General features: G+C 45.7%; 1 protein-coding gene across 1 annotated transcript in view; it reads left to right on the top strand.

Annotated features, from left to right (window-relative positions):
- dnah2 (dynein, axonemal, heavy chain 2) overlaps window positions 1-26162 on the top strand; it is a 249711-nt gene that overhangs the window by 189621 nt on the left and 33928 nt on the right. Inside the window, 11 exon segments of the mRNA XM_031831350.1 lie at window positions 37-204; window positions 1068-1228; window positions 5986-6125; window positions 7124-7256; window positions 9444-9583; window positions 15686-15896; window positions 17510-17626; window positions 18389-18530; window positions 20161-20330; window positions 21231-21347; window positions 21574-21738. Of these exon segments, the coding sequence (XP_031687210.1) occupies window positions 37-204; window positions 1068-1228; window positions 5986-6125; window positions 7124-7256; window positions 9444-9583; window positions 15686-15896; window positions 17510-17626; window positions 18389-18530; window positions 20161-20330; window positions 21231-21347; window positions 21574-21738 (1664 nt within the window).

Below are 26162 nucleotides of genomic sequence, written 5' to 3'. Positions count from 1 at the left end.
GTGTGTGTGTGTGTGTGTGTGTGTGTGTTCCCTCAGTAACCCGTGTGGTGCGTGTGATCAGCCAGCCCAGAGGGAACATGCTGCTGGTGGGCATCGGGGGCTCAGGCAGACAGAGTCTTTCCAAGATGGCCGCCTCCATCTGTGAGTACCTGGTCTTCCAGGTGGAAGTCACCAAGCAGTACCGCAAGCAGGAGTTCAGAGAGGGTAAGAGACCATTAAACATGACCTAGTACCAGCACATGGGTTTTAATACTTTTTGAAATCATTTCAAATACTTCATCTGAGCTCGATTGAGCTTCCCTAGCACAATGGAACCAATGAGAGGGAGACTTTCTAGTCAACTGCACTACAGAGGTATGAGACAGAGGTATATATTTGGACCTGTTCTGCAAGAGAAATTTGTCAAATTTGGTTGATCTGCCAACAGCAAGGCATTTGTTTAGAAAAGGGGTCTTCAACCTTTTATTGTCCAGGGACCCCATCCCAGGAAAACCAGCAACCCAGGGACCCCCATCATGTTAGTCCCCCCCCCCCAAAGAAATTCATGTCTTGTCTTATCATCAGGTTAATGATAATGGAAAGGATATCAAATCAACATTTAAAATGAATAGAAGTCATTTATTCTGTTGTTGCTAGCAACATTCTTATTATTTAATTTTTTTCGCAGACCCCCTGCAGTACATCTGCGGGACCCCCTGTTGAATACCTCTGGTTTAGAACATAATTGCAGTGAATTACAGCACACTGCTCAGGGCTGCTCGCTCCCTGAGCGTTTAATATGAATTGAGTCAGACTGATAGCCTTACGTTCTGCTCTAATTGAACAAAACACTTTAATTAGATGCCATTTTCCTCTGTTTGTTTGTTGTTAGTTTATATTTGAGTTGCTTTTCAACCAGTGCAGTTATTTTGATTGTTCAGGAATGTCCTACTTTGTTGAGTCAGATTCTAGGCCTAGAACCTTAACCAAAATACTTTTGTCGTGATCACAACCCGGCAACACACACGCACGCACACGCACACACACACATCCTTGAGTCTTCTCCTCCCATGCATGTCTCCTCCCAGACATAAAGAAGTTGTATCGTCTGACGGGTGTGGACAACAAGCCCACCGTGTTCCTGTTCAACGACACCCAGATAGTAGACCAATCTTTCCTGGAGGACATCAACAACATCCTCAGCTCTGGAGAGGTGCCCAACCTCTACAAACAGGACGAGTTTGAAGAGGTACGATTACTAAACAGGGTTTAATACAATGCAACGTTTGCATCTGTTATTTTGAAAGGGGGACTTTACACAGGTGCTAGTGCACTGAGTGTACAAAACATTAAGAACACCTTTCTAGTATTGAGTTGCTGCCCCCCCCCCCCACCTCGCACTTTTGCCCTCAGAACAGCCTCAGTTTGTTGGAGCATGGAGTCTACAAGGTGTCGAAAGCATTCCACAGGGATGTTGGCCCATGTTGACTCCGATGCTTCCCACACTTGTGTCAAGTTGGCTTTGGGTGGTGGACCATTCTTGATGCACATGGGAAACTGTTCAGCGGGAAAAACCCAGTAGCGTTGCAGTTCCTGACACTGAAACACACTGTTGTACACGGTGATCCAGGGCACCCCAAACATGCTCAATGGGTGACATGTCTGGTGAGTATGCAGGCCATGGAAGAACTATGACATTTTCAGCTTCCAGGAATTGTGTACAGATCCTTGCGACAAGAGGCCATGCATTATCATGAAACATGAGGTGATGGCGGCAGATGAACGGCACGACAATGGGCCTCAGGATCTCGTCAAGGTATCTCTGTGCATTCAAATTCCCCGTCGATAAAATGCAGTTGTGTTCGTTGTCTGTAGCTTTTGCCTGCCCATACCATAACCCCACCGCCACCATGGGGCACTCTGTTCACAGAGTTGACATCAGCAAACTGCTCAACCACACAACGCCATACACGCTGTCTGCCATCTGCCCAGTACAGTTGAAACCAGGATTCATCCGTGAAGAGCACACTCTAAAGCGCACGACTGTCCATCGAAGGTGAACATTTGGCCGCTGAAGTCGGTTACGGTGCCGAACTGTAGTCAGGTTAAGACCCTGGTAAGGATGACAAGCACGCAGATGAGCTTCACTGAGACAGTTTATGACAGTTGTTGCAGAAATTCTTTGGTTATGCAAACCCACAGTTTCATCAGCTTTCCGGGTGGCTGGTCTCAGACAATCCTGCAGGTGAAGAAGCTGGATGTGGAGGTCCTGGGCTGGCGTGGTTGCAAAGTGGTCTACAGTTGTGAGGCCGGTTGCCAAATTCTCTAAAACAACGTTGGAGGGGGCTTATGGTAGAGAAATTAACATTCAATTCTCTGGCAAAAGCTATGGTGGACATTCCTGCAGTAGGCATGCCAATTGCACGCTCCCTAAAAACGTGAGACATCTGTAGCATTGTGTTGTGTGACAAAACTGCACATTTAAGAGTGGCCTTTAATTGTCCCCCAGCACAAGGTGCACCTGTGTAATGATCATGTCGCTTAATCAGCTTCTTAATATGCCACACCTGTCTGGTGAATGGATTATCTTGCCAAAGCAGAAATGATGTAAACCAATTTGTGCACAAAAAAAGAAGCAAGCTTTTTGTGCATATGGAAAATGTCTGGGATCCTTTATTTCAGCTCATGAAGCATGGGACCAACACTTTACATGTTGCATTGACATTTTTGTTCAGTATATATAATACATACTGTATGAATGAAGAAAGGATTTTTTGTTGTTGTGTCCAGTCGCCGTTTGGCAACCCATCCCTTTTGGGGTTAATTGACACATAAAGAAACATTACAATAATTCACTGTGGTAATTCAGTGTTAATTCTTCTTCCGGTGTTCGCTGCAGTGTGCATCGCATAAAGAGTGAAAGAATGTAAGATAAAAATCATTGCATTATTGTAAATAAGGTTATCCAAACAATAATTACATCCCTAGAGCAGTACAAATATATACATACACACAAGCATATACACTGCATATATACACATACAAACATACATACATAATATGAGAATGTGTTCTGAACTGACTTGCCTAGTTAAATAAAGGTTAAATAAAATAATAACTTACAGATAAATGAAACAGAGGGCATTTGAGCCCAGTCTGGCACAAAGAGAATATTCATATGAGAGACAAGACTATACACAATCTATATACACACGTGCCATTTACCACTTAGAAGCTAAGTATTTGTATCATTTAATTATAGGTAGCCCTTTTTCTTTTGTTCCAGGCTTTATCTAAATATTCCACAAACGGAAATACACAATGGACAAAATACCACTTCAGTTTCTCCTCATCGCGCAGCCACATAATGCCAGGGTATATCTGGTGGTCTGTCTCTTCATCACTCAGCCACATAATGCCAGGGTATATCTGGTGGTCTGTCTCTTCATCGCTCAGCCACATAATGCCAGGGTATATCTGGTGGTCTGTCTCTTCATCACTCAGCCACATAATGCCAGGGTATATCTGGTGGTCTGTCTCTTCATCACTCAGCCACATAATGACAGGGTATATCTGGTGGTCTGTCTCTTCATCACTCAGACACATTATGCCAGGGTATATCTGGTGGTCTGTCTCTTCATCACTCAGACACATTATGCCAGGGTATATCTGGTGGTCTGTCTCTTCATCACTCAGACACATAATGCCAGGGTATATCTGGTGGTCTGTCTCTTCATCACTCAGACACATTATGCCAGGGTATATCTGGTGGTCTGTCTCCTCATCACTCAGCCACATAATGCCAGGGTATATCTGGTGGTCTGTCTCTTCATCACTCAGCCACATAATGCCAGGGTATATCTGGTGGTCTGTCTCTTCATCACTCAGCCACATAATGCCAGGGTATATCTGGTGGTCTGTCTCCTCATCACTCAGCAACATAATGCCAGGGTATATCTGGTGGTCTGTCTCCTTATCACTCAGCCACATAATGCCAGGGTATATCTGGTGGTCTGTCTCTTCATCACTCAGCCACATAATGCCAGGGTATATCTGGTGGTCTGTCTCTTCATCACTCAGACACATAATGCCAGGGTATATCTGGTGGTCTGTCTCTTCATCACTCAGCCACATAATGCCAGGGTATATCTGGTGGTCTGTCTCTTCATCACTCAGACACATTATGCCAGGGTATATCTGGTGGTCTGTCTCCTCATCACTCAGCCACATAATGCCAGGGTATATCTGGTGGTCTGTCTCTTCATCACTCAGACACATTATGCCAGGGTATATCTGGTGGTCTGTCTCCTCATCACTCAGCCACATAATGCCAGGGTATATCTGGTGGTCTGTCTCTTCATCACTCAGCCACATAATGCCAGGGTATATCTGGTGGTCTGTCTCTTTATCACTCAGCCACATAATGCCAGGGTATATCTGGTGGTCTGTCTCCTCATCACTCAGCAACATAATGCCAGGGTATATCTGGTGGTCTGTCTCCTTATCACTCAGCCACATAATGCCAGGGTATATCTGGTGGTCTGTCTCTTCATCACTCAGCCACATAATGCCAGGGTATATCTGGTGGTCTGTCTCTTCATCACTCAGACACATAATGCCAGGGTATATCTGGTGGTCTGTCTCTTCATCACTCAGCCACATAATGCCAGGGTATATCTGGTGGTCTGTCTCTTCATCACTCAGACACATTATGCCAGGGTATATCTGGTGGTCTGTCTCCTCATCACTCAGCCACATAATGCCAGGGTATATCTGGTGGTCTGTCTCTTCATCACTCAGACACATTATGCCAGGGTATATCTGGTGGTCTGTCTCTTCATCGCTCAGCCACATAATGCCAGGGTATATCTGGTGGTCTGTCTCCTCATCACTCAGCCACATAATGCCAGGGTATATCTGGTGGTCTGTCTCTTCATCACTCAGACACATTATGCCAGGGTATATCTGGTGGTCTGTCTCCTCATCACTCAGCCACATAATGCCAGGGTATATCTGGTGGTCTGTCTCTTCATCACTCAGCCACATAATGCCAGGGTATATCTGGTGGTCTGTCTCTTCATCACTCAGCCACATAATGCCAGGGTATATCTGGTGGTCTGTCTCTTCATCACTCAGCCACATAATGCCAGGGTATATCTGGTGGTCTGTCTCTTCATCACTCAGACACATTATGCCAGGGTATATCTGGTGGTCTGTCTCTTCATCGCTCAGCCACATAATGCCAGGGTATATCTGGTGGTCTGTCTCTTCATCGCTCAGCCACATAATGCCAGGGTATATCTGGTGGTCTGTCTCTTCATCGCTCAGCCACATAATGCCAGGGTATATCTGGTGGTCTGTCTCTTCATCACTCAGCCACATAATGCCAGGGTATATCTGGTGGTCTGTCTCTTCATCACTCAGCCACATAATGCCAGGGTATATCTGGTGGTCTGTCTCTTCATCACTCAGCCACATAATGCCAGGGTATATCTGGTGGTCTGTCTCTTCATCACTCAGCCACATAATGCCAGGGTATATCTGGTGGTCTGTCTCTTCATCACTCAGCCACATAATGCCAGGGTATATCTGGTGGTCTGTCTCCTCATCACTCAGCCACATAATGCCAGGGTATATCTGGTGGTCTGTCTCTTCATCGCTCAGCCACATAATGCCAGGGTATATCTGGTGTGCTTCCTGGAATACGAGAAAGCGTATATCGCGGTAGAAAGTACAATAGAGGATAAAATGAATTTCATTCTGTGTTTCTTCGAGGTCGCAATAGTTACATAGTGTTTCCTCTTCAATTTCACCACGATACCGACTGTATATTATCTCTCTATTTTAGTACATCTCTTGTAGAAATGTCACCACAAAAATAATAGATAAAAGTGTAATAGTGCTATCCAGAATGTGTGTGGTAGGCTAGTTTGTGTTTTCTGTGTTTGATCTTATGTTGTTTTGTCTCGTTGTGTATTAACCTTTGACCCTGACCTCCTCGTCCAGGTGTCCAGTGCTCTGTCGGACTGGGCCAGGAAAGACAACATCATTGAGACTCCAGACTCCATGTTCAACTACCTGATAGAGAGAGTGAGGAACAACCTGCACATCGTGCTCTGCATGAGCCCTGTGGGAGACCCCTTCAGGTAAGTCTGCACTCGGGACAGTTTTTGAAGTTAAAGAATGTACAGTGCCTGCTATATCGCACCAAGCAAAGTGATTAGTCATAGTACAAAGCACTGAACACATTCAACAATAAGGGTTTGAGACAGAGATGAAAGCTTTTCCTGCGGCATCATCTGTGCTAATGGGCGACTAGTAGAGGTTTCTTCCTAAGCATTGCCACCATTCTCTCATTATCTGTTTCCTTCTCATGCTCTCTCTGTCTGAGTGTGTAAACCCCACACTCCAGCACAGCTGATTCTCAGTATTAGAGCATAGACAGCCAAACATGAACACTTGTCAGCTTGTTAATGGCTAATGTGCATCCCGCCATCCCTTGTCTTACAAATTAGGAATTGTGTTTAGGATGACACAGCGTTTTAGACCTGAGGATTTCTGTGATTAGAAATGACAGGATGGATAGCAGACATGATGGTTGGGTCACTCACACACACACGTACACACATACGCACACACCAGTCTTTCTCTCTCTCATTAACGAGACAGGGCAGTGTTCACACATAATACCACTAATTGGGCTGGCAGGGCCCATTACCCAGAGCTAATCACCATGCTTTGGCTGTTGGCTCCAGGGCTGCCCTCCATTCCTCCATCTCTCCATTCCTCCACCTCTGACCAGTATTTGTGGCTGGGAGTGAGAGGGGATCTTACCAGGTCAACACAGTCACACTGGCTGTGTGATGGCATGACAGCAATTAGCCAGCAAAACCTAGTGGCTCAGACAATGGTGTTTGGGTCATGGCAGCTGTTAAGTTGAGTGGATTTAAGTTGCATTTCTCCAAGAGCTCAAAGTGATTTTCATCATTCACGTCATTCACCTCCACAGCAGTGTTTAGCACCCACCTGGGTAACGCACCCATTTAGACACAACTAGACTCAGAGCACACCCCACAACAGATTGAAACGTTTATTGAAATCAATGGACTCTTTGGATCTAATTAACTTGTATGTGTTCCTCAAGGAACTATATCCGTCAGTACCCAGCCCTGGTGAACTGTGCCACCATCGACTGGTTCTCAGAGTGGCCCAGAGATGCCCTGTTGGAGGTGGCTGAGAGATACCTGGATGGACTGGCCCTGGGCACCGTGGAGGGGGTGAGACACACACACACACATGCTGGCACGCACGCACACACACACAGATAACACACATACAGTGGGGAGAACAAGTATTTGATACACTGCCGATTTTGCAGGTTTTCCTACTTACAAAGCATGTAGAGGTCTGTAATTTTTTATCATAGGTACACTTCAACTGTGAAGTTCTAAAACAAAAATCCAGAAAATCACATTGTATGATTTTTATGTAATTGCATGACAAGAATTTGATCACCTACCAAACAGTAAGAATTCCGTCTCTCTCAGACCTGTTAGTTTTTCTTTAAGAAGCCCTCCTGTTCTCCACTCATTACCTGTATTAACTGCACCTGTTTGAACTCGTTACCTGTATAAAAGACACCTGTTCACACACTCAATCAAACAGACTCCAACCTCTCTACAATGGCCAATACCAGAGAGCTGTGTAAGGACATCAGGGATAAAATTGTAGACCTGCACAAGGCTGGGATGGGCTACAGGACAATAGGCAAGCAGCTTGGTGAGAAGGCAACAACTGTTGGCACAATTATTAGAAAATGGAAGAAGTTCAAGATGACGGTCAATCACCCTCGGTCAGGGGCTCCATGTAAGATCTCACCTCGTGGGGCATCAATGATCATGAGGAAGGTTAGGGATCAGCTCAGAACTACACGGCAGGACCTGGTCAATGACCTGAAGAGAGCTGGGACCACAGTCTCAAAGAAAACCATTAGTAACACACTACGCCGTCATGGATTAAAATCCTGCAGCGCATGCAAGGTCCCCCTGCTCAAGCCAGCGCATGTCCAGGACCGTCTGAAGTTTGCCAATGACCATCTGGATGATCCAGAGGAGGAATGGGAGAAGGTCATGTGGTCTGATGAGACAAAAATATAGAACTCCACTCACCGTGTTTGGAGAAAGAAGAAGGATGGGTACAACCCCAAGAACACCATCCCAACCGTGAAGCATGGAGGTGGAAACATCATTCTTTGGGGATGCTTTTCTGCAAAGGGGACAGGACGACTGCACCGTATTGAGGGGAGGATGGATGGGGCGATGTATCGCGAGATCTTGGCCAACAAACTCCTTCCCTCAGTAAGAACATTGAAGATGGGTCGTGGCTGGGTCTTCCAGCATGACAACGACCCGAAACACACAGCCAGGGCAACTAAGGAGATGCTCCGTAAGAAGCATTTCAAGATCCTGGAGTGGCCTAGCCAGTCTCCAGACCTGAACCCAATAGAAAATCTTTGGAGGGAGCTGAAAGTCCGTATTGCCTAGCAACAGCCCCGAAACCTGAAGGATCTGGAGAAGGTCTGTATGGAAGAGTGGGCCAAAATCCCTGCTGCAGTGTGTGCAAACCTGGTCAAGAACTACAGGAAACGTATGACCTCTGTAATTGCAAACAAAGGTTTCCGTACCAAATATTATGTTCTGCTTTTCTGATGTATCAAATACTTATGTCATGCAATAAAATGCAAATTAATTACTTAAAAATCATACAATGTGATTTCCCGGATTTTTGTTTTAGATTCCGTCTCTCACAGTTGAAGTGTACCTATGATAAAAATGACAGACCTCTACATGCTTTGTAAGTAGGAAAACCTGCAAAATCGGCAGTGTATCAAATACTTGTTCTCCCCACTGTACACTTCTATCTAAGTGAACTTGGTTAGAAGGTTAGCCTGCTGTGTGATGGAGTGATTCACCCTCTCATCCTTCCTGTGTAGCTACTAGCTAGTCTTTTAAAATACATTTATGAAGAGCAGCTGGGTTGTGAAAACCTCAAGAATTAAAGCTTGTGTTATTGTAGTCTCATCTATTATGCTGTACCCGCCACGCACACGTCACCTTCGCCTTCACACTCCTACCCAACACTGCTTTGCTCTGTTGCTCTGTTTCCACAAGGGTATGTAATGTTGTAGGAATGTCGTAGGAATGTTTACGGCAGGAGTGTTTTCCTGGCCGCATGACCAGGAGAAACTCTTGGCTCTTGTAATGTTGTATGTTTCAATAGTGTTATATTCTCTTGTAATACATTTTTAATAATGTTGTAATGACATGTTGGGGATTTATTGTAGATCTAGACAAAGGTGTCCAGTATCTTTGTGACCATGCACCAGTCTGTTGCCCAGTAATGTTGTATAACGTTGTAATAATGTTGTAATAACGTTATATCTTTGGGTGGATGTGTTCCTCTAGATCCAGACCAAAGTGGCCAGTATCTTTGTGACCATGCACCAGTCTGTGGCCCAGTTCTCCCAGAGGATGAAGCTGGAGCTGAAGAGACACAACTATGTCACTCCTACCAACTACCTGGAGCTGGTGTCTGGATACAAAAAGTAACTAACTACCATCCCCATTGCCAACTCAAAGTGTTTCTTAGACTTCTCTCAATCTGTCAGTCATCTCCCTGTCTACCGGGTATGCTGTCTCCCACTCTTTGATGCAGTATATCATTCTGTCTCTGTCTGTCTCTCTGTATCTATCTGTCTGAACGTCTTTCTGTCTCTTCATCAAATCAAATTGTATTTGTGACATGCTCCGAATACAACAGGTATTACACCTTACAGTGAAATGCTTACTTACAAGCCCTTAGCCAACAATGCAATTTTAAGACAAATTCCTTTTTAAAAAACTATTAGATAAGAATTACAAATATTTAAAAAGCAGCAGTAAAATAACAATAGCGGGGCTATATACAGGGGGGACAGGGCTATATACAGGGGGGACAGGGCTATATACAGGGGGGACAGGGCTATATACAGGGGGGACAGGGCTATATACAGGGGGGACAGGGCTATATACAGGGGGGACAGGGCTATATACAGGGGGGACAGGGCTATATACAGGGGGGACAGGGCTATATACAGGGGGGACAGGGCTATATACAGGGGGGACAGGGCTATATACAGGGGGGACAGGGCTATATACAGGGGGACAGGGCTATATACAGGGGGGACAGGGCTATATACAGGGGGGACAGGGCTATATACAGGGGGGACAGGGCTATATACAGGGGGGACAGGGCTATATACAGGGGGGACAGGGCTATATACAGGGGGGACAGGGCTATAGGGAGCTACAGGGGGGACAGGGCTATATACAGGGGGGACAGGTCTATATACAGGGGGGACAGGGTTATATACAGGGGGGGACAGGGCTATATACAGGGGGGACAGGGCTATATACAGGGGGGACAGGGCTATATACAGGGGGGACAGGGCTATATACAGGGGGGACAGGGCTATATACAGGGGGGACAGGGCTATATACAGGGGGGACAGGGCTATATACAGGGGGGACTGGGCTATATACAGGGGGGACAGGGCTATATACAGGGGGGACAGGGCTATATACAGGGGGGACAGGGCTATATACAGGGGGGGACCGGTACAGAGTCAATGTGTGGGGGCACCGGTGTCGAGGTCATTGAGGTAATATGTATTACCTCAATGAGTGACTATGCATAGATAATAACAGAGAGTAGCAGCAGCGTGGGGGTGGGGGGCGCAATGCAAATAGTGTGGGTAGTCATTTGATTAGATGTTCAGGAGTCTATTGGCTTGGGGGTAAAAGCTGTTTAGAAGCCTCTTGGACCTAGACTTGGCGCTCCGGTACCGCTTGCCGTGCGGTAGCAAAGAAAACAGTCTATGACTAGAGTGGCTGGAGTTAGGACCTTCCTCTGACACTGCCTGGTATAGAGGTCCTGGATGATGTACTGGGCCGTGATGTACTGGGCCGTACGCACTACTCTCTGTAGTGCCTTGCAGTCGGAGGCCGAGCAGTTGGCATACCAGGCCTTGATATGCAACCCGTCAGGATGCTCTCTGGTGCAGCTGTAAAAAAGAAAAATTAGGATCTGAGGGGGAATAGGTTTTGTCGTGCCCTCTTCACGACTGTCTTGGTGTGATTGGACCATGTTCGTTTGTTGGTGATGTGGACCCCAAGGATCTTGAAGCTCTCAACCTGCTCCACTACAGCCCTGCCGATGAGAATGGGGGTGTGCTCGGTCCTCTTTTGCCTGTAGTTCACAATCAACGTTGAAGGAGAGGTTGTCTCTGACCTCCTCCCTATTGGCTGTCTCATTGTTGTCTGTGATCAGGCCTACCACTGTTGTGTCATCGGCAAACTTAATGATGGTGTTGGTGTCGTGGCTGACCATGCAGTCATGAGTGAACAGGGAGTACAGGAGGGGACTGAGTATGCACCCCTGAGGGGCCCCTGTGTTGAGGATCAGCGTGGCGCATGTGTTGTTACCTACCCTCACCACCTGGGGCTGGCCCATCAGGAAATCCAGGATCCAGTTGCAGAGGTAGTTGTTTAGCCCCAGGGTCCAATCTCACATAGGTGTTCCTTTTGTCCAGGTGTGAAAGGGCAGTGTGGAGTGCAATAGAGATTGCATCATCTGTGGATCTGTAGGGGAAGTATGCAAATTGAAGCGGGTCTAAGGTTTCTGGGATAATGGTGTTGATGTGAGTCACTTCATGACTACAGACGTGAGTGAGTGCTACGGGTCGGTAGTCATTTAGGCAGGTCACCTTAGTGTTCTTGGGCACAGGGACTATGGTGGTCTGCTTGAAACATGTTGGTATTACAGACTCAGACAGGGAGAGGTTGAAAATGTCAGTGAAGACACTTGCCAGTTAGTCAGTGCGTGCTCGGAGTACACGTTGACCTGTTTAAAGGTCTTACTCACATCGGCTGCGGAGAGCGTGATCACACAGTCGTCCGGAACAGCTGAGGCTCTCATGCATTTTTCAGTGTTACTTGCCTCGAGCGAGCATAGAAGTTATTTAGCTCGTCTGGTAGGCTCGTGTCACTGGGCAGCTCTCGGCTGTGCTTCCCTTTGTAGTCTGTAATGGTTTGCAAGCCCTGCCACATCCGAAGAGCGTCGGAGCCAGTGTAGTACGATTTATTTGTCTCTGTCTGTCTGTCTGTCTCTGTATCAAATCGAATCAAAATCAAATCAAATTTTATTTGTCACATACACATGATTAGCAGATGTTAATGCGAGACTAGCGAAATGCTTGTGCTTCTAGTTCCGACAATGCAGTAATAACCAACGAGTAATCTAACCTAACAATTCCATAACTACTACCTTATACACACAAGTGTAAAGGGATAAAGAATATATACATAAAGATATATGAATGAGTGATGGTACAGAACGGCATAGGCTAGATGCAGTAGATGGTATCAAGTACAGTATATACATATGAGATGAGTAATGTAGGGTATGTAAACATAAAAGTGGCATAGTTTAAAGTGGCTAGTGATACATGATTTACATAAAGATGGCAAGATGCAGTAGATGGTATAGAGTACAGTATATGCATATGAGATGAGTAATGTAGGGTATGTAAACATTATATTAAGTGGCATTGTTTAAATTGGCTAGTGATACATTTTTTACATCAATTTCCAATATTAAAGTGGCTGGAGTTGAGTCAGTGTGTTGGCAGCAGCCACTCAATGTTAGTGGTGGCTGTTTAACAGTCTGATGGCCTTGAGATAGAAGCTGTTTTTCAGTCTCTCGGCCCCAGCTTTGATGCACCTGTACTGACCTCGCCTTCTGGATGATAGCTGGGTGAACAGGCAGTGGCTCGGGTGGTTGTTGTCCTTGATGATCTTTATGGCCTTCCTGTGACATCGGGTGGTGTGTAGGTGTCCTGGAGGGCAGGTAGTTTGCCCCCGGTGATGCGTTGTGCAGATCTCACTACCCTCTGGAGAGCCTTACGGTTGTGGGAGGTGCAGTTGCCGTACCAGGCAGTAATACAGCCCGACAGGATGCTCTCGATTGTGCATCTGTAAAGGTTTGTGAGTGCTTTTGGTGACAAGCCAAATTTCTTCAGCCTCCTGAGGTTGAAGAGGCGCTGCTGCACCTTCTTCACAACGCTGTCTGTGTGGGTGGACCAATTCAGTTTGTCCGTGATGTGTACGTCGAGGAACTTAAAACTTACTACCCTCTCCACTACTGTCCCGTCGATGTGGATAGGGGGGTGCTCCCTCTGCTGTTTCCTGAAGTCCACGATCATCTCCTGTGTTTTGTTGAGGTTATTTTCCTGACACCACACTCCGAGGGCCCTCACCTCCTCCCTGTAGGCCGTCTTGTCATTGTTGTAATCAAGCCTACCACTGTAGTGTCGTCCGCAAACTTGATGATTGAGTTGGAGGCGTGCATGGCCACGCAGTCGTGGGTGAACAGGGAGTACAGGAGAGGGCTGAGAATGCACCCTTGTGGGGCCCCAGTGTTGAGGATCAGCGGGGTGGAGATGTGGTAACCTACCTGTAGTAGATGAACAGCATTCTCACATAGGTATTCCTCTTGTCCAGATGGGTTAAGGCAGTCTGCAGTGTGGTTACGATTGCGTCGTCTGTGGACCTATTGGGGCGGTAAGCAAATTGGAGTGGGTCTAGGTTGTCAGGTAGGGTCTAGGGTGATATGGTCCTTGTGTCTCAAAGCACTTCATGATGACGGAAGTGAGTGCGACGAGGCAGTAGTAGTTTAGCTCAGTTACCTTAGCTTTCTTGGGAACAGGAACAATGGTGGCCCTCTTGAAGCATGTGGGGACAGCAGACTGGGATAGGGATTTATTGAATATGTCCGTAAACACACCAGCCAGCTGGTCTGCGCATTCTCTGAGGACGCGGCTGGGGATGTCGTCTGTGCCTGCAGCCTTGCGAGGGTTAACACATTTAAATGTTTTACTCACGTCGGCTGTAGTGAAGGAGAGTCCGCAGGTTTTGGTAGCGGGCCGTGTCTGTGGCACTGTATTGTCCTCAAAGCGAGCAAAGAAGTTATTTAGTCTGTCTGGGAGCAAGACATCCTGCTCCGCGACAGGGCTGGTTTTCTTTTTGTAATCCGTGATTGACTGTAGACCCTGCCACATACCTCTTGTGTCTGAGCCGTTGAATTGCAACTCTACTTGGTCTCTATACTGACGCTTAGCTTGTTTGATTGCCTTGCAGAGGGAATAGCTACACGGTTTTTATTCGGTCATGTTTCCGGTCACCTTGCCCTGGTTAAAAGCAGTGGTTCGCGCTTTCAGTTTGGCGCAAATGCTACCATCAATCCACAGTTTCTGGTTTGGGAATGTTTTAATAGTTGCTGTGGGTATGACATCGCCGATGCACTTTCTAATGAACTCGCTCACCGAATCAGCGTATTCGTCAATGTTGTTGTTGGACGCAATATGGAACATATCCCAATCCACGTGATCGAAGCAGTCTTGAAGCGTGGAATCAGATTGGTCGGACCAGCGTTGAACAGACCTGAGCAGGGGAGCTTCCTGTTTTAGTTTCTGTCTGTAGGCTGGAAGCAACTAAATGGAGTCGTGGTCAGCTTTTCCCGAAAGGAGGGCGGGGGAGGGCCTTATATGTGTCGGGGAAGTTAGAATAACAATGATCCAGGTGTTTTACCAGCCCTGGTTGCACAATCGATATGCTGATAGAATTTAGGGAGTCTTGTTTTCAGATTAGCCTTGTTAAAATCCCCAGCTACAATGGATACAGCCTCAAGATATGTGGTTTCCAGTTTACATAGAGTCAAATAAAGTTCGTTCAGGGCCATCGATGTGTCTGCTTGGGGGGGAATATATACGGCTGTGATTATAATCAAAGGGAATTCTCTTGGTAGATAATGTGGTCGACATGTAATTGTGAGGAATTCTAAGTCAGGTGAACAGAAGGACTTGAGTTCCTGTATGTTGTTATGATCACACCACGTCTCGTTAATCATAAGGCATACCCCCCCGCCGTTCTTCTTACCAGAAAGATGCTTGTTTCTGTCGGCGTCATGCGTGAAGAAACCAGCTGGCTGTACCGACTCCGATAGCGTGTCTCAAGTGAGCCATGTTTCCGTGAAGCAAAGAACGTTACAGTTTCTGATGTCTCTCAGGAAGGCTACCCTTGCTCCGATTTCATCTACCTTGTTGTCAAGAGACTGGGAGTGGTGCGCGATGTACCCGTCTCCGGAGCCTGACCAGAAGACCGCTTCGTTTGCCCCTTTTACGGCGACGTTGTTTAGGTTCACCGGCTGGGATCCGATCCATTGTCCTGGGTGGTGGGCAAAACACAGGATCCGTCATATTCCTGGTCGTAATGATGTTGAGTTGACTCTGCTCTTATATTCAGTAGTTCCTCCCAAATGTATGTAATGAAACCTAAGGTTACCTGGGGTACCAATGTCAAAAAAAAAAAAAACTGCATAGTTTCCTAGGAACGCGAGGCGAGTCGGCCATCTCTGTCTGCGCCGGAAGTATCTTACTATCTGTCTGTATCTGTCTGCCTGCCTCTCTGTATCTGTCTGTCTGTCTGTTTTACTCTATCTGACTCCCTAACTATTTTTATTCTTTTCTCACTCTCTCCCTTTCTTTATTTCTTTCTCTCACTTGATCTTTCCTTCACTCATTCTAACTTTCCCTCTCCCTGTGTATCTCCAGGCTGCTGGCTGAGAAGCGCAGTGAGCTGGGGGAACAGGTGACCAAGCTGAGGAACGGCCTGTTTAAGATAGACGACACTCGCAGCAAGGTGGAGGCCATGTCTGTGGAGCTGGAAGAGGCCAAGAAGAAGGTGGCTGACTTCCAGAAGCAGTGTGAGGAGTACCTGGTCATCATCGTCCAGCAGAAGAGAGAGGCCGATGAACAGCAGAAGGTACATACAGTTGAAGTCGGAAGTTTACATACACTTAGGTTGGAGTCATTAAAATCCGTTTTTCAACCACTCCACAAATATCTTGTTAACCATCTTTAGTTTTGGCAAGTCGGTTAGGACATCTACTTTGTGCATGACACAAGTCATTTTTCCAACAACTGTTTACAGACAGATTGTTTCACTGTATCACAATTCCAGTGGGTCAGAAGTTTACATACACTAAGTTGACTGTGCCCTTAAACAGCTTGGAAAATTCCAGAAAATGATGTCATGGCTTTAAAAGCTTCTGATAGGCTAATTGACATCATTTGAATCAATTGAAGGTGTACCTGTGGGTGTATTTCAAGACCTACCTTCAAACTCAGTACCTCTTTGCTTGACATCATGGGACAATCTAAAGAAATCAGCCAAGACCTCAGAAAATAAATTGTAGACCTCCGCAAGTCTGGTTCATCCTTGGAAGCAATTTCCAAAAGCCTGAAGGTACCACTTTCATCTGTACAAACAGTAGCACGCAAGTATAAACACCATAGGACCACACAGCCGTCGTACCGCTCAGGAAGTAGACGTGTTCTGTCTCCTAGAGATGAATGTACATTGGTGCGAAAAGTGCAAATCAATCCCAGAACAACAGCAAAGGACCTTGTGAAGATGCTGGAGGAAACAGGTACAAAAGTGTCTATATCCACAGTAAAACGAGTCCTATATTGATATAACCCGAAAGGCTGCTCAGCAAGGAAGAAGCCACTGATCCACAACCGCCATAAAAAAGCCAGACTACGGTTTGCAACTGCACATGGACAAAGATCGTACTTTTTGGAGAAATTTCCTCTGGTCTGATAAAACAAAAATAGAACTGTTTGACCATAATGACCATCGTTATGTTTGTAGGAAAAAGGGGGAGGCTTGCAAGCCGAAGAACACCATCCCAACCGTGTAGCACGGGCAGCATCATGTTGTGGGGGTGCTTTGCTGCAGGAGGGTCTGGTGCACTTCACAAAATAGATAGGCATCATGAGGTTGGGAAATGATGTGGATATATTGAAGCAAATGGGTCTTCCAAAGGAACAATGACCTCAAGCATACTTCCAAGCAAAATGGCTTAAGGACAACAAAGTCAAGGTATTGGAGTGGCCATCACAAAGCCATGACCTCAATCCTATAGAACATTTGTGGGCAGAACTGAAAAAGGGTGTGCGAACAAACCTGACTCAGTTACACCAGCTCTGTCAGGAGGAATGGGCCAAAATAAACCCAATTTATTGTGGGAAGCTTGTTGAAGGCTACCCGAAACGTTTGACCCAAGTTAAACATTTAAAGACTGCTATGAAATACTAATTGAGTGTATGTAAACTTCTTACCCACTGGGAATGTGATGAAAGAAAATAAAAGCTGAAATAAATCATCCTCTCTACTATTCTGTCATTTCACATTCTGAAAGTAAAGTGGTGATCCTAACTGACCTAAGACAGGGAATTTTTACCAGGATTAAATGTCAGGAATTGTGAAAAACTGAGTTTAAATGTATTTGAATAAGGTGCATGTAAGCTTTCGACTTCAACTGTACATCTGGTGGTGTGTGTGCATGTGTGCGGTCGTGCGCGTGTGTGTAGACTGTGAGTGCCCACAGTGAGAAGATCGGAGCAGAAGAGATCAAGTGTAGGGCCATGGCTGAGAATGCCCAGAGAGACCTGGATGAAGCCGTGCCTGCTCTGGAGGAGGCCATGAAGGTAAGCTGTTTGTATCTGTTTTTATGTGTGATACTGCCTCTGTGTGTGGCTGGGTCTCAATAGCAGCAGGGGTCGCCTTTCACGCTCGATAACACGTAACAAATATCTTGCTGCGTTTTGGAAACGCAGATCTAATATGTTTTTTATTGTAATTTCTGCTCGGCATCAGACTAATTGTGTGCTTCTCGGTGTGGCCCGTGCAAGATTAACTTCAAGTAAAACATTGAGCTGGCTGCTCACATTCTTTCTCTGGTGGTGATGCATAGTTTTTTTCTAAAAGGCCTCTCTTTTTCATTGTAAGCTCATTTACTTGTGTGGCTGGTAGCCAAATAGAGTTGCACTTATGTTGTCCTCTGATGTGTTGCGCTAATGTATTTTCTGGGAAGGAAAACTGTAGTTGCAGTCCCCTGATTACTCTATTGAAGCAAAACAACGCTGTTGACTTTCAGTGTAAAACGCAGGTGAAATGGTTTAAAACGCTGCGTTTTGAAAATGCATTAACACGTTGTATGTATAATCTTGTTTTTTTCACACATATATTTAGTGTTTTTTTTATTTACAGGGCAATCAGCAGAGTTGGTACAGTAATATATATGGTCACCTTCTGTGATTGTGTTACCATATTTACTGACTCTCTCCTACCTCCCACCCTCTCCTTTCCCTTCTCTCCCCCCTCTCCTCTCCGCTCCCCTCCTCTCTCTCTTCTCTTCTCCCCTCCACTCACCTTGTTTCCTCTCCTCCTCCCTCTCCTCCCTTCCCCAGGCATTGGAGTCCCTGAATAAGAAGGACATGACAGAGATCAAGTCGTACGGCCGTCCCCCGACCCTGGTGGAGACCGTCATGCAGGCTGTTATGATCCTCAGAGGCAATGAGCCCACCTGGGCAGAGGCCAAGAGACAGCTGGGTGAGAGCTATCTACGGCGCCATCTATCTCTCTTTCCATCTATCTCTCTTTCTGTCTCCCTACCTCTTCGATTCTACCTGGGCAGGGGCCAAGAGACAGCTGGGTGGGAGTGGGGGAGGATTTGTAGAGAGGAGTAGATTTGGAGCAAAATGTAAGAAAAAGTACATTTTAATGGAAAACTGTAATTTATACGTTAATTTTGGTTAGTATCAACAGTAAAATACTCTGAAACTTTAGTGCATTGTGGGAACATGTTTAGGGCGGGGAAAGAATTGCTGAATTTCGTATGGTAATTGTAATTCCAGCCCCACAGAATACAGTACTGTACCGTATCTTTGGAGCACCAAAAACCATTTGACCACTAGTGGATGCATCGTTGTTGTTTCTGTCTCATTAACATATTTTGAGGCATGTCTTTGTAAGAGGCTATATTTGTAGCACTCGTGAGTGAGCATGCTGAACCAATTTTACTCCTCTGTGGTTATAGTGCCCCATCACTTTAAAATCTATAGGGGACAGATTGGAGTGACAGCAAGTCTTAAACATTAAATGGTTAAGCATTTTGCCATGTCCTTTTGGTCTGTTTTTCCCTGTTTTGGCTGCCAGTTTGGAAGCCTTTGTTAAGGCCTCAATAAGTGCAAGTGGTATAGGCCTAAAATGATAAATATTCATTAAAATGCTGTAATGTGTAAACACTACCAAGCAGCCAAACTGCTTGGACCAATCAATCCCTTGTAATTATTTATGTCATTCATCCATTTATTAATTAATTGATTCCTATTACGGTAGCACTATAACAGTTTAATACAGTACATTTTATGGTACTGTACTGTGTGTCATTACACGGTACTTGCTTTGATACCGTATTCATATTACAGTGGGTATTACGTATTCATATTACACTGCAATATAAAAGACAGAATGTCACTGAGCTGTGTGTAAATGACTATCAAATTCAGGGCAACCCCTTTACAGTGTATACCAGTGGTACACACACCTGGTCCTGGGGACTCAAAAGGGTGTACATTTGAGTTTTTTCCTTGGCACTACATACCTGATTCAAATGATCACCTCATCATCAGGCTTTGATGATTAGAATCAAATGTACAAAAAATAGAAATGTGCAGGACCAGGACTGACCACCAGTGGCTTATACAGTAACTAGCTACAGTAGAGGGCACAAAGAGGAAGAGCTAGACCAAAACCTCAGATATACTATATTGTATTAAGAAACTTTTGAATCCTCGCATTGAAAATACAGAAAGGTCAGAGAGAGGGGGGGGGGGGAGACAGAGAGAGAGAAATGTGTTTCCCATGCCAATAAAGCCCTTTGAATTGAGAGAGAGAGAGAGAGAGAGAGAGAGAGAGAGAGAGAGAGAGAGAGAGAGAGAGAGAGAGAGAGAGAGAGAGAGAGAGAGAGAGAGAGAGAGAGAGAGAGAGAGAGAGAGAGAGAGAGAGAGAGAGAGAGAGAGAGAGAGAGAGAGAGAGAGAGAGAGAGAGAGAGAGAGAGAGAGAGAGAGAGAGAGAGAGAGAGAGAGAGAGAGAGAGAGAGAGAGAGAGAGAGAGAGAGAGAGAGAGAGAGATAAAGGCAAGAGTTATTGACTGGTTGCCCTTGGTGTCTGGCATGCAGGCGAGGGCAACTTCATCAAGCAGCTGGTCCACTTTGACAAGGACAACATCTCAGACCGCGTACTGAAGAAGATCGGCCAGTACTGCACCCAGCCAGACTTTCATCCAGAGATCATAGGACGGGTCTCCCTGGCCGCCAAGTCTCTCTGTATGTGGGTCAGAGCCATGGAGGTAAGCAATATACATACATATACACACAGTGGCCAGTTTATTCGGTATACCCATCTAGTACCGGGTCGGACCCCTCTTTTCCTCCAGAACAGCCTGAATTATCTGAGGAATGGAAACTTTGCTCAATTAGTATCAAGGGACCTAACATGTGCCAGGAAAACATTCCCCACACAGTTACACCACCTTCACCAGCCTGTACGGTTGACACCAGGCAGAATGGGGTCATTGACTCATGCTGCTTACGCCAAATACTGACTCTGCCGTCAGCATGAACAGGAACCAGGATTTGTCAGACCAGACAATGTTTTTCCGCTCCTCAGTTGTCCAGTGTTGGTGATGACGTGCCCACTGGAGACGCTTATTCTAGTTTTTAGCTGATAGGAGTGGAACCCGGTGTGGTCGTCTGCTGTAATATCCCATCTGTGACAAGGAGCGACGAGTTGTGCGTTCCGAGACGCCGTTCTGCACACCACTGTTGTACTGCGCCGTTATTTGTCTGTTTGTGGCCCACCTGTTAGCTTGCATGACTCTTGCCATTCTCCTTCCACCTCATCTACAAGCTGTTTTTCGCCCACAGGACTGCCACTAACTGGATGTTTTTTCTTTGTCACACCATTCTTGATAAACCCTAGACACTGTCAAGTGTGAAAAGCCCAGGAGGCCGTCCGTTTCTGAGATCTGGCGCACCTGGCACCAACAGTCATACCACGCTCAAAGCCGCTTAGGTCACTTATTTTGCCCATTCTAACGTTCAATGAAACAGTAACTGAATGCCTCGATGCCTATCTGCCTGCTTTATATACCAAGCCAAAGCCACGTGACACACTGTCTGTAGGAGCAAACCATTTTTGTGAACAGGGTCTCTCACTCTCTCTCTCTCTCTCTCTCTCACTCACTCAGGTGTATGGTCGTATCTTCAGGGTGGTGGAGCCTAAGAGAGCCAGGCTGAACGGGGCCATGTCCCAGCTGGCAGAGAAACAGGCTTCCCTGGCAGAGGCCCAGGCGAAACTCATTGAGGTACACCAACTCAGAGAGCTACTGTACAGGGGTGGTGAGGAGGCAGAAGAGACCTGCCTGCCTGGGAAATACTCACTATAACTGATGCGTTTCTGGAGTGTCAATGAGTCTTTGTGAGTGTTTGTGTTTCTCATTGGTACTCGGGTGCTTTTTGGAAGTGAGAATAGTAAGAATGAATCTAGTTGCGTGTGAATCTGTGTGCTGTATTTTGTGTGTGTGTGTGTAGGTAGGGGAGAAGCTGGACCTGTTGAAGAGGCAGTATGATGAGAAGCTGGCTCAGAAGGAGGAGTTGAGGAGGAAGTCAGAGGACATGGAGGTCAAACTGGACCGGGCCGGGAAACTGGTGTCTGGACTGGCTGGAGAGAGAATCCGCTGGGAGGAGACTGTGGTGGTACGACCCCCTCTTATTGAGCTCACACAGCCAGCTAAAACACACTATCGCACACACAACTCATCACACACACAACTCATCACACAGCGTTCACACTAGAGGCGACCGATTATGATTTTTCAACGCCGATACCGATTATTGGAGGACCAAAAAAAGGCGATGCCGATTAATCGGCCGATTTAAAAATTGTATTTATTTATAATAATGACAACTACAAAAATACTGAATGAACACTTTTATTTTAACTTAATATAATACATCAATAAAATCCTCAAATTAGCCTCAAATAAATAATGAAATGTTCAATTTGGTATAAATAAAATAAAATAATAAAATAGAAGAAAGTAAAAGTGCAATATGTGCCATGTAAAAAGGCTAACGTTTAAGTTCCTTGCTCAGAACATGAGAACATATGAAAGCTGGTGGTTCCTTTTAACATGAGTCTTCAATATTCCCAGGTAAGAAGTTTTAGGTTGTAGTTATTATAGGAATTATAGGACTATTTCTCTCTATATTTGTATTTCATATACCTTTGACTATTGGATGTTCTTATATATACACTGCTCAAAAAAATAAAGGGAACACTAAAATAACACATCCTAGATCTGAATGAATGAAATATTCTTATTAAATACTTTTTTCTTTACATACAGTGCCTTGCGAATGTATTCGGCCCCCTTGAACTTTGCGACCTTTTGCCACATTTCAGGCTTCAAACATAAAGATATAAAACTGTATTTTTTTGTGAAGAATCAACAACAAGTGGGACACAATCATGAAGTGGAATGACATTTATTGGATATTTCAAACTTTTTTAACAAATCAAAAACGGAAGAATTCGGCGTGCAAAATTATTCAGCCCCTTTACTTTCAGTGCAGCAAACTCTCTCCAGAAGTTCAGTGAGGATCTCTGAATGATCCAATGTTGACCTAAATGACTAATGATGATAAATACAATCCACCTGTGTGTAATCAAGCCTCCGTATAAATGCACCTGCACTGTGATAGTCTCAGAGGTCCGTTAAAAGCGCAGAGAGCATCATGAAGAACAAGGAACACACCAGGCAGGTCCGAGATACTGTTGTGAAGAAGTTTAAAGCCGGATTTGGATACAAAAAGATTTCCCAAGCTTTAAACATCCCAAGGAGCACTGTGCAAGCGATTATATTGAAATGGAAGGAGTATCAGACCACTGCAAATCTACCAAGACCTGGCCGTCCCTCTAAACTTTCAGCTCATACAAGGAGAAGACTGATCAGAGATGCAGCCAAGAGGCCCATGATCACTCTGGATGAACTGCAGAGATCTACAGCTGAGGTGGGAGACTCTGTCCATAGGACAACAATCAGTCGTATATTGCACAAATCTGGCCTTTATGGAAGAGTGGCAAGAAGAAAGCCATTTCTTAAAGATATCCATAAAAAGTGTTGTTTAAAGTTTGCCACAAGCCACCTGGGAGACACACCAAACATGTGGAAGAAGGTGCTCTGGTCAGATGAAACCAAAATTGAACTTTTTGGCAACAATGCAAAACGTTATGTTTGGCGTAAAAGCAACACAGCTCATCACCCTGACCACACCATCCCCACTGTCAAACATGGTGGTGGCAGCATCATGGTTTGGGCCTGCTTTTCTTCAGCAGGGACAGGGAAGATGGTTAAAATTGATGGGAAGATGGATGGAGCCAAATACAGGACCATTCTGGAAGAAAACCTGATGGAGTCTGCAAAAGACCTGAGACTGGACGGAGATTTGTCTTCCAACAAGACAATGATCCAAAACATAAAGCAAAATCTACAATGGAATGGTTCAAAAATAAACATATCCAGGTGTTAGAATGGCCAAGTCAAAGTCCAGACCTGAATCCAATCGAGAATCTGTGGAAAGAACTGAAAACTGCTGTTCACAAATGCTCTCTTTTGCAAGGAGGAATGGGAAAAAAATTCGGTCTCTCGATGTGCAAAACTGATAGAGACATAGCCCAAGCGACTTACAGCTGTAATCGCAGCAAAAGGTGGCGCTACAAAGTATTAACTTAAGGGGGCTGAATAATTTTGCACGCTCAACTTTTCAGTTTTTGATTTGTTAAAAAAGTTTGAAATATCCAATAAAAGTTGTTCCACTTCATGATTGTGTCCCACTTGTTGTTGATTCTTCACAAAAAAATACAGTTTTATATGTTTATGTTTGAAGCCTGAAATGTGGCAAAAGTTTGCAAAGTTCAAGGGGCCCGAATACTTTCGCAAGGCACTGTAGTTGAATGTGCTGACAACAAAATCACACACAAATTATCAATGGAAATCAAATTTATCAACCCATGGAGGTCTGGATTTGGAGTCACACTCAAAATTAAAGTGGAAAACCACACTACAGGCTGATCCAACTTTGATGTGATGTCCTTAAAACAAGTCAAGATGAGGCTCAGTAGTGTGTGTGGCCTCCACGTGCCTGTATGACCTCCCTACAATGCCTGGGCATGCTCCTGATGAGGTGGCGGATGGTCTCCTGAGGGATCTCCTCCCAGACCTGGACTAAAGCATCCGCCAACTCCTGGACAGTCTGTGGTGCAACGTGGAGTTGGTGGATGGAGCGAGACATGATGTCCCAGATGTGCTCAATTGGATTCAGGTCTAGGGAACGGGCGGGCCAGTCCATAGCATCAATGCCTTCCTCTTGCAGGAACTGCTGACACACTCCAGCCACATGAGGTCTAGCATTGTCTTGCATTAGGAGGAACCCAGGGCCAACTGCACCAGCATATGGTCTCACAAGGGGTCTGAGGATCTCATCTCGGTACCTAATGGCAGTCAGGCTACCTCTGGCGAGCACATGGAGGGCTGTGCGGCCCCCCAAAGAAATTCCACCCCACACCATGACTGACCCACCGCCAAACCGGTCATGCTGGAGGATGTTGCAGGCAGCAGAACGTTCTACACGGCGTCTTCAGACTCTGTCACGTCTGTCACATGTGCTCAGTGTGAACCTGCTTTCATCTGTGAAGAGCACAGGGCACCAAACGTCCTGCACGGTGTTGGGCTGTAAGCATAACCCCCACCTGTGGACGTCGGGCCCTCATACCACCCTCATGGAGTCTGTTTCTGACCATTTGAGCAGACACATGCACATTTGTGGCCTGCTGGAGGTCATTTTGCAGGGCTCTGGCAGTGCTCCTCCTGCTCCTCCTTGCACAAAGGCGGAGGTAGCGGTCCTGCTGCTGGGTTGTTGCCCTCCTTCGGCCTCCTCCACGTCTCCTGATGTACTGGCCTGTCTCCTGGTAGCGCCTCCATGCTCTGGGCACTACGCTGACAGACACAGCAAACCTTCTTGCCACAGCTCGCATTGATGTGCCATCCTGGATGAGCTGCACTACCTGAGCCACTTGTGTGGGTTGTAGACTCCGTCTCATGCTACCACTAGAGTGAAAGCACCGCCAGCATTCAAAAGTGACCAAAACATCAGCCAGGAAGCATAGGAACTGAGCAGTGGTCACCACCTGCAGAACCACTCCTTTATTGGGAGTGTCTTGCTAATTGCCTATAATTTCCACCTGTTGTCTATACCATTTGCACAACAGCATGTGAAATTTATTGTCAATCAGTGTTGCTTCCTAAGTGGACAGTTTGATTTCACAGAAGTGTGAATGACTTGGAGTTACATTGTGTTGTTTAAGTGTTCCCTTTATTTTTTGGAGCAGTGTATATATATAGTATTGCCAGTGTAACAGTATAGCTTCCATCCCTCTCCTCGCCCCTACCTGGGCTCAAACCAGGGACACATTGACAACAGCCACCCTTGAAGCATCGTTACCCATCGCTCTACAAAAGCCACAGCCCTTGCAGAGCAAGGGGAGCAACTACTTCAAGGTCTCAGAGCGAATGACGTCACTGATGAAACGCTATTAGCGCGCACCCCGCTAGCTAGCTAGCCATTTCACTTCGGTTACACCAGCCTCATCTCGGGAGTTGATAGGCTTGAAGTCATAAACAGCTCAATGCTTGAAGCACAGCGAAGAGCTGCTGGCAAATGCAGGAAAGTGCTGTTTGAATGAATGCTTACGAGCCTGCTGCTGCCTACCACCGCTCAGTCAGACTGCTCTATCAACGATCAAATCATAGACTTAATTATAACATAATAACACACAGAAATATGAGCCTTAGGTCATTAATATGGTCAAATCCGGAAACTATAATTTCGAAAAAACAAAACATTTATTCTTTAATTGAAATACAGAACCGTTACGTAGTTTATCTAACGGGTGGCATCCTTAAGTCTAGATTTTGCTGTTACATTGCACAACCTTCAATGTTATGTCATGATTATGAACAATTCTGGAAAATTAATTACGGTCTTTGTTAGGAAGAAATGGTCTTCATACAGTTCACAACGAGCCAGGCGGCCCAAACTGCTGCATATGCCCTGACTCT

The sequence above is a fragment of the Oncorhynchus kisutch genome, linkage group LG9 (assembly GCF_002021735.2).
Source record: "Oncorhynchus kisutch isolate 150728-3 linkage group LG9, Okis_V2, whole genome shotgun sequence".
NCBI lineage: Eukaryota > Metazoa > Chordata > Actinopteri > Salmoniformes > Salmonidae > Oncorhynchus > Oncorhynchus kisutch.
The sequence above is the reverse complement of the archived record's forward strand: the minus strand, read 5'-3'. Positions and strand labels throughout refer to the sequence as shown.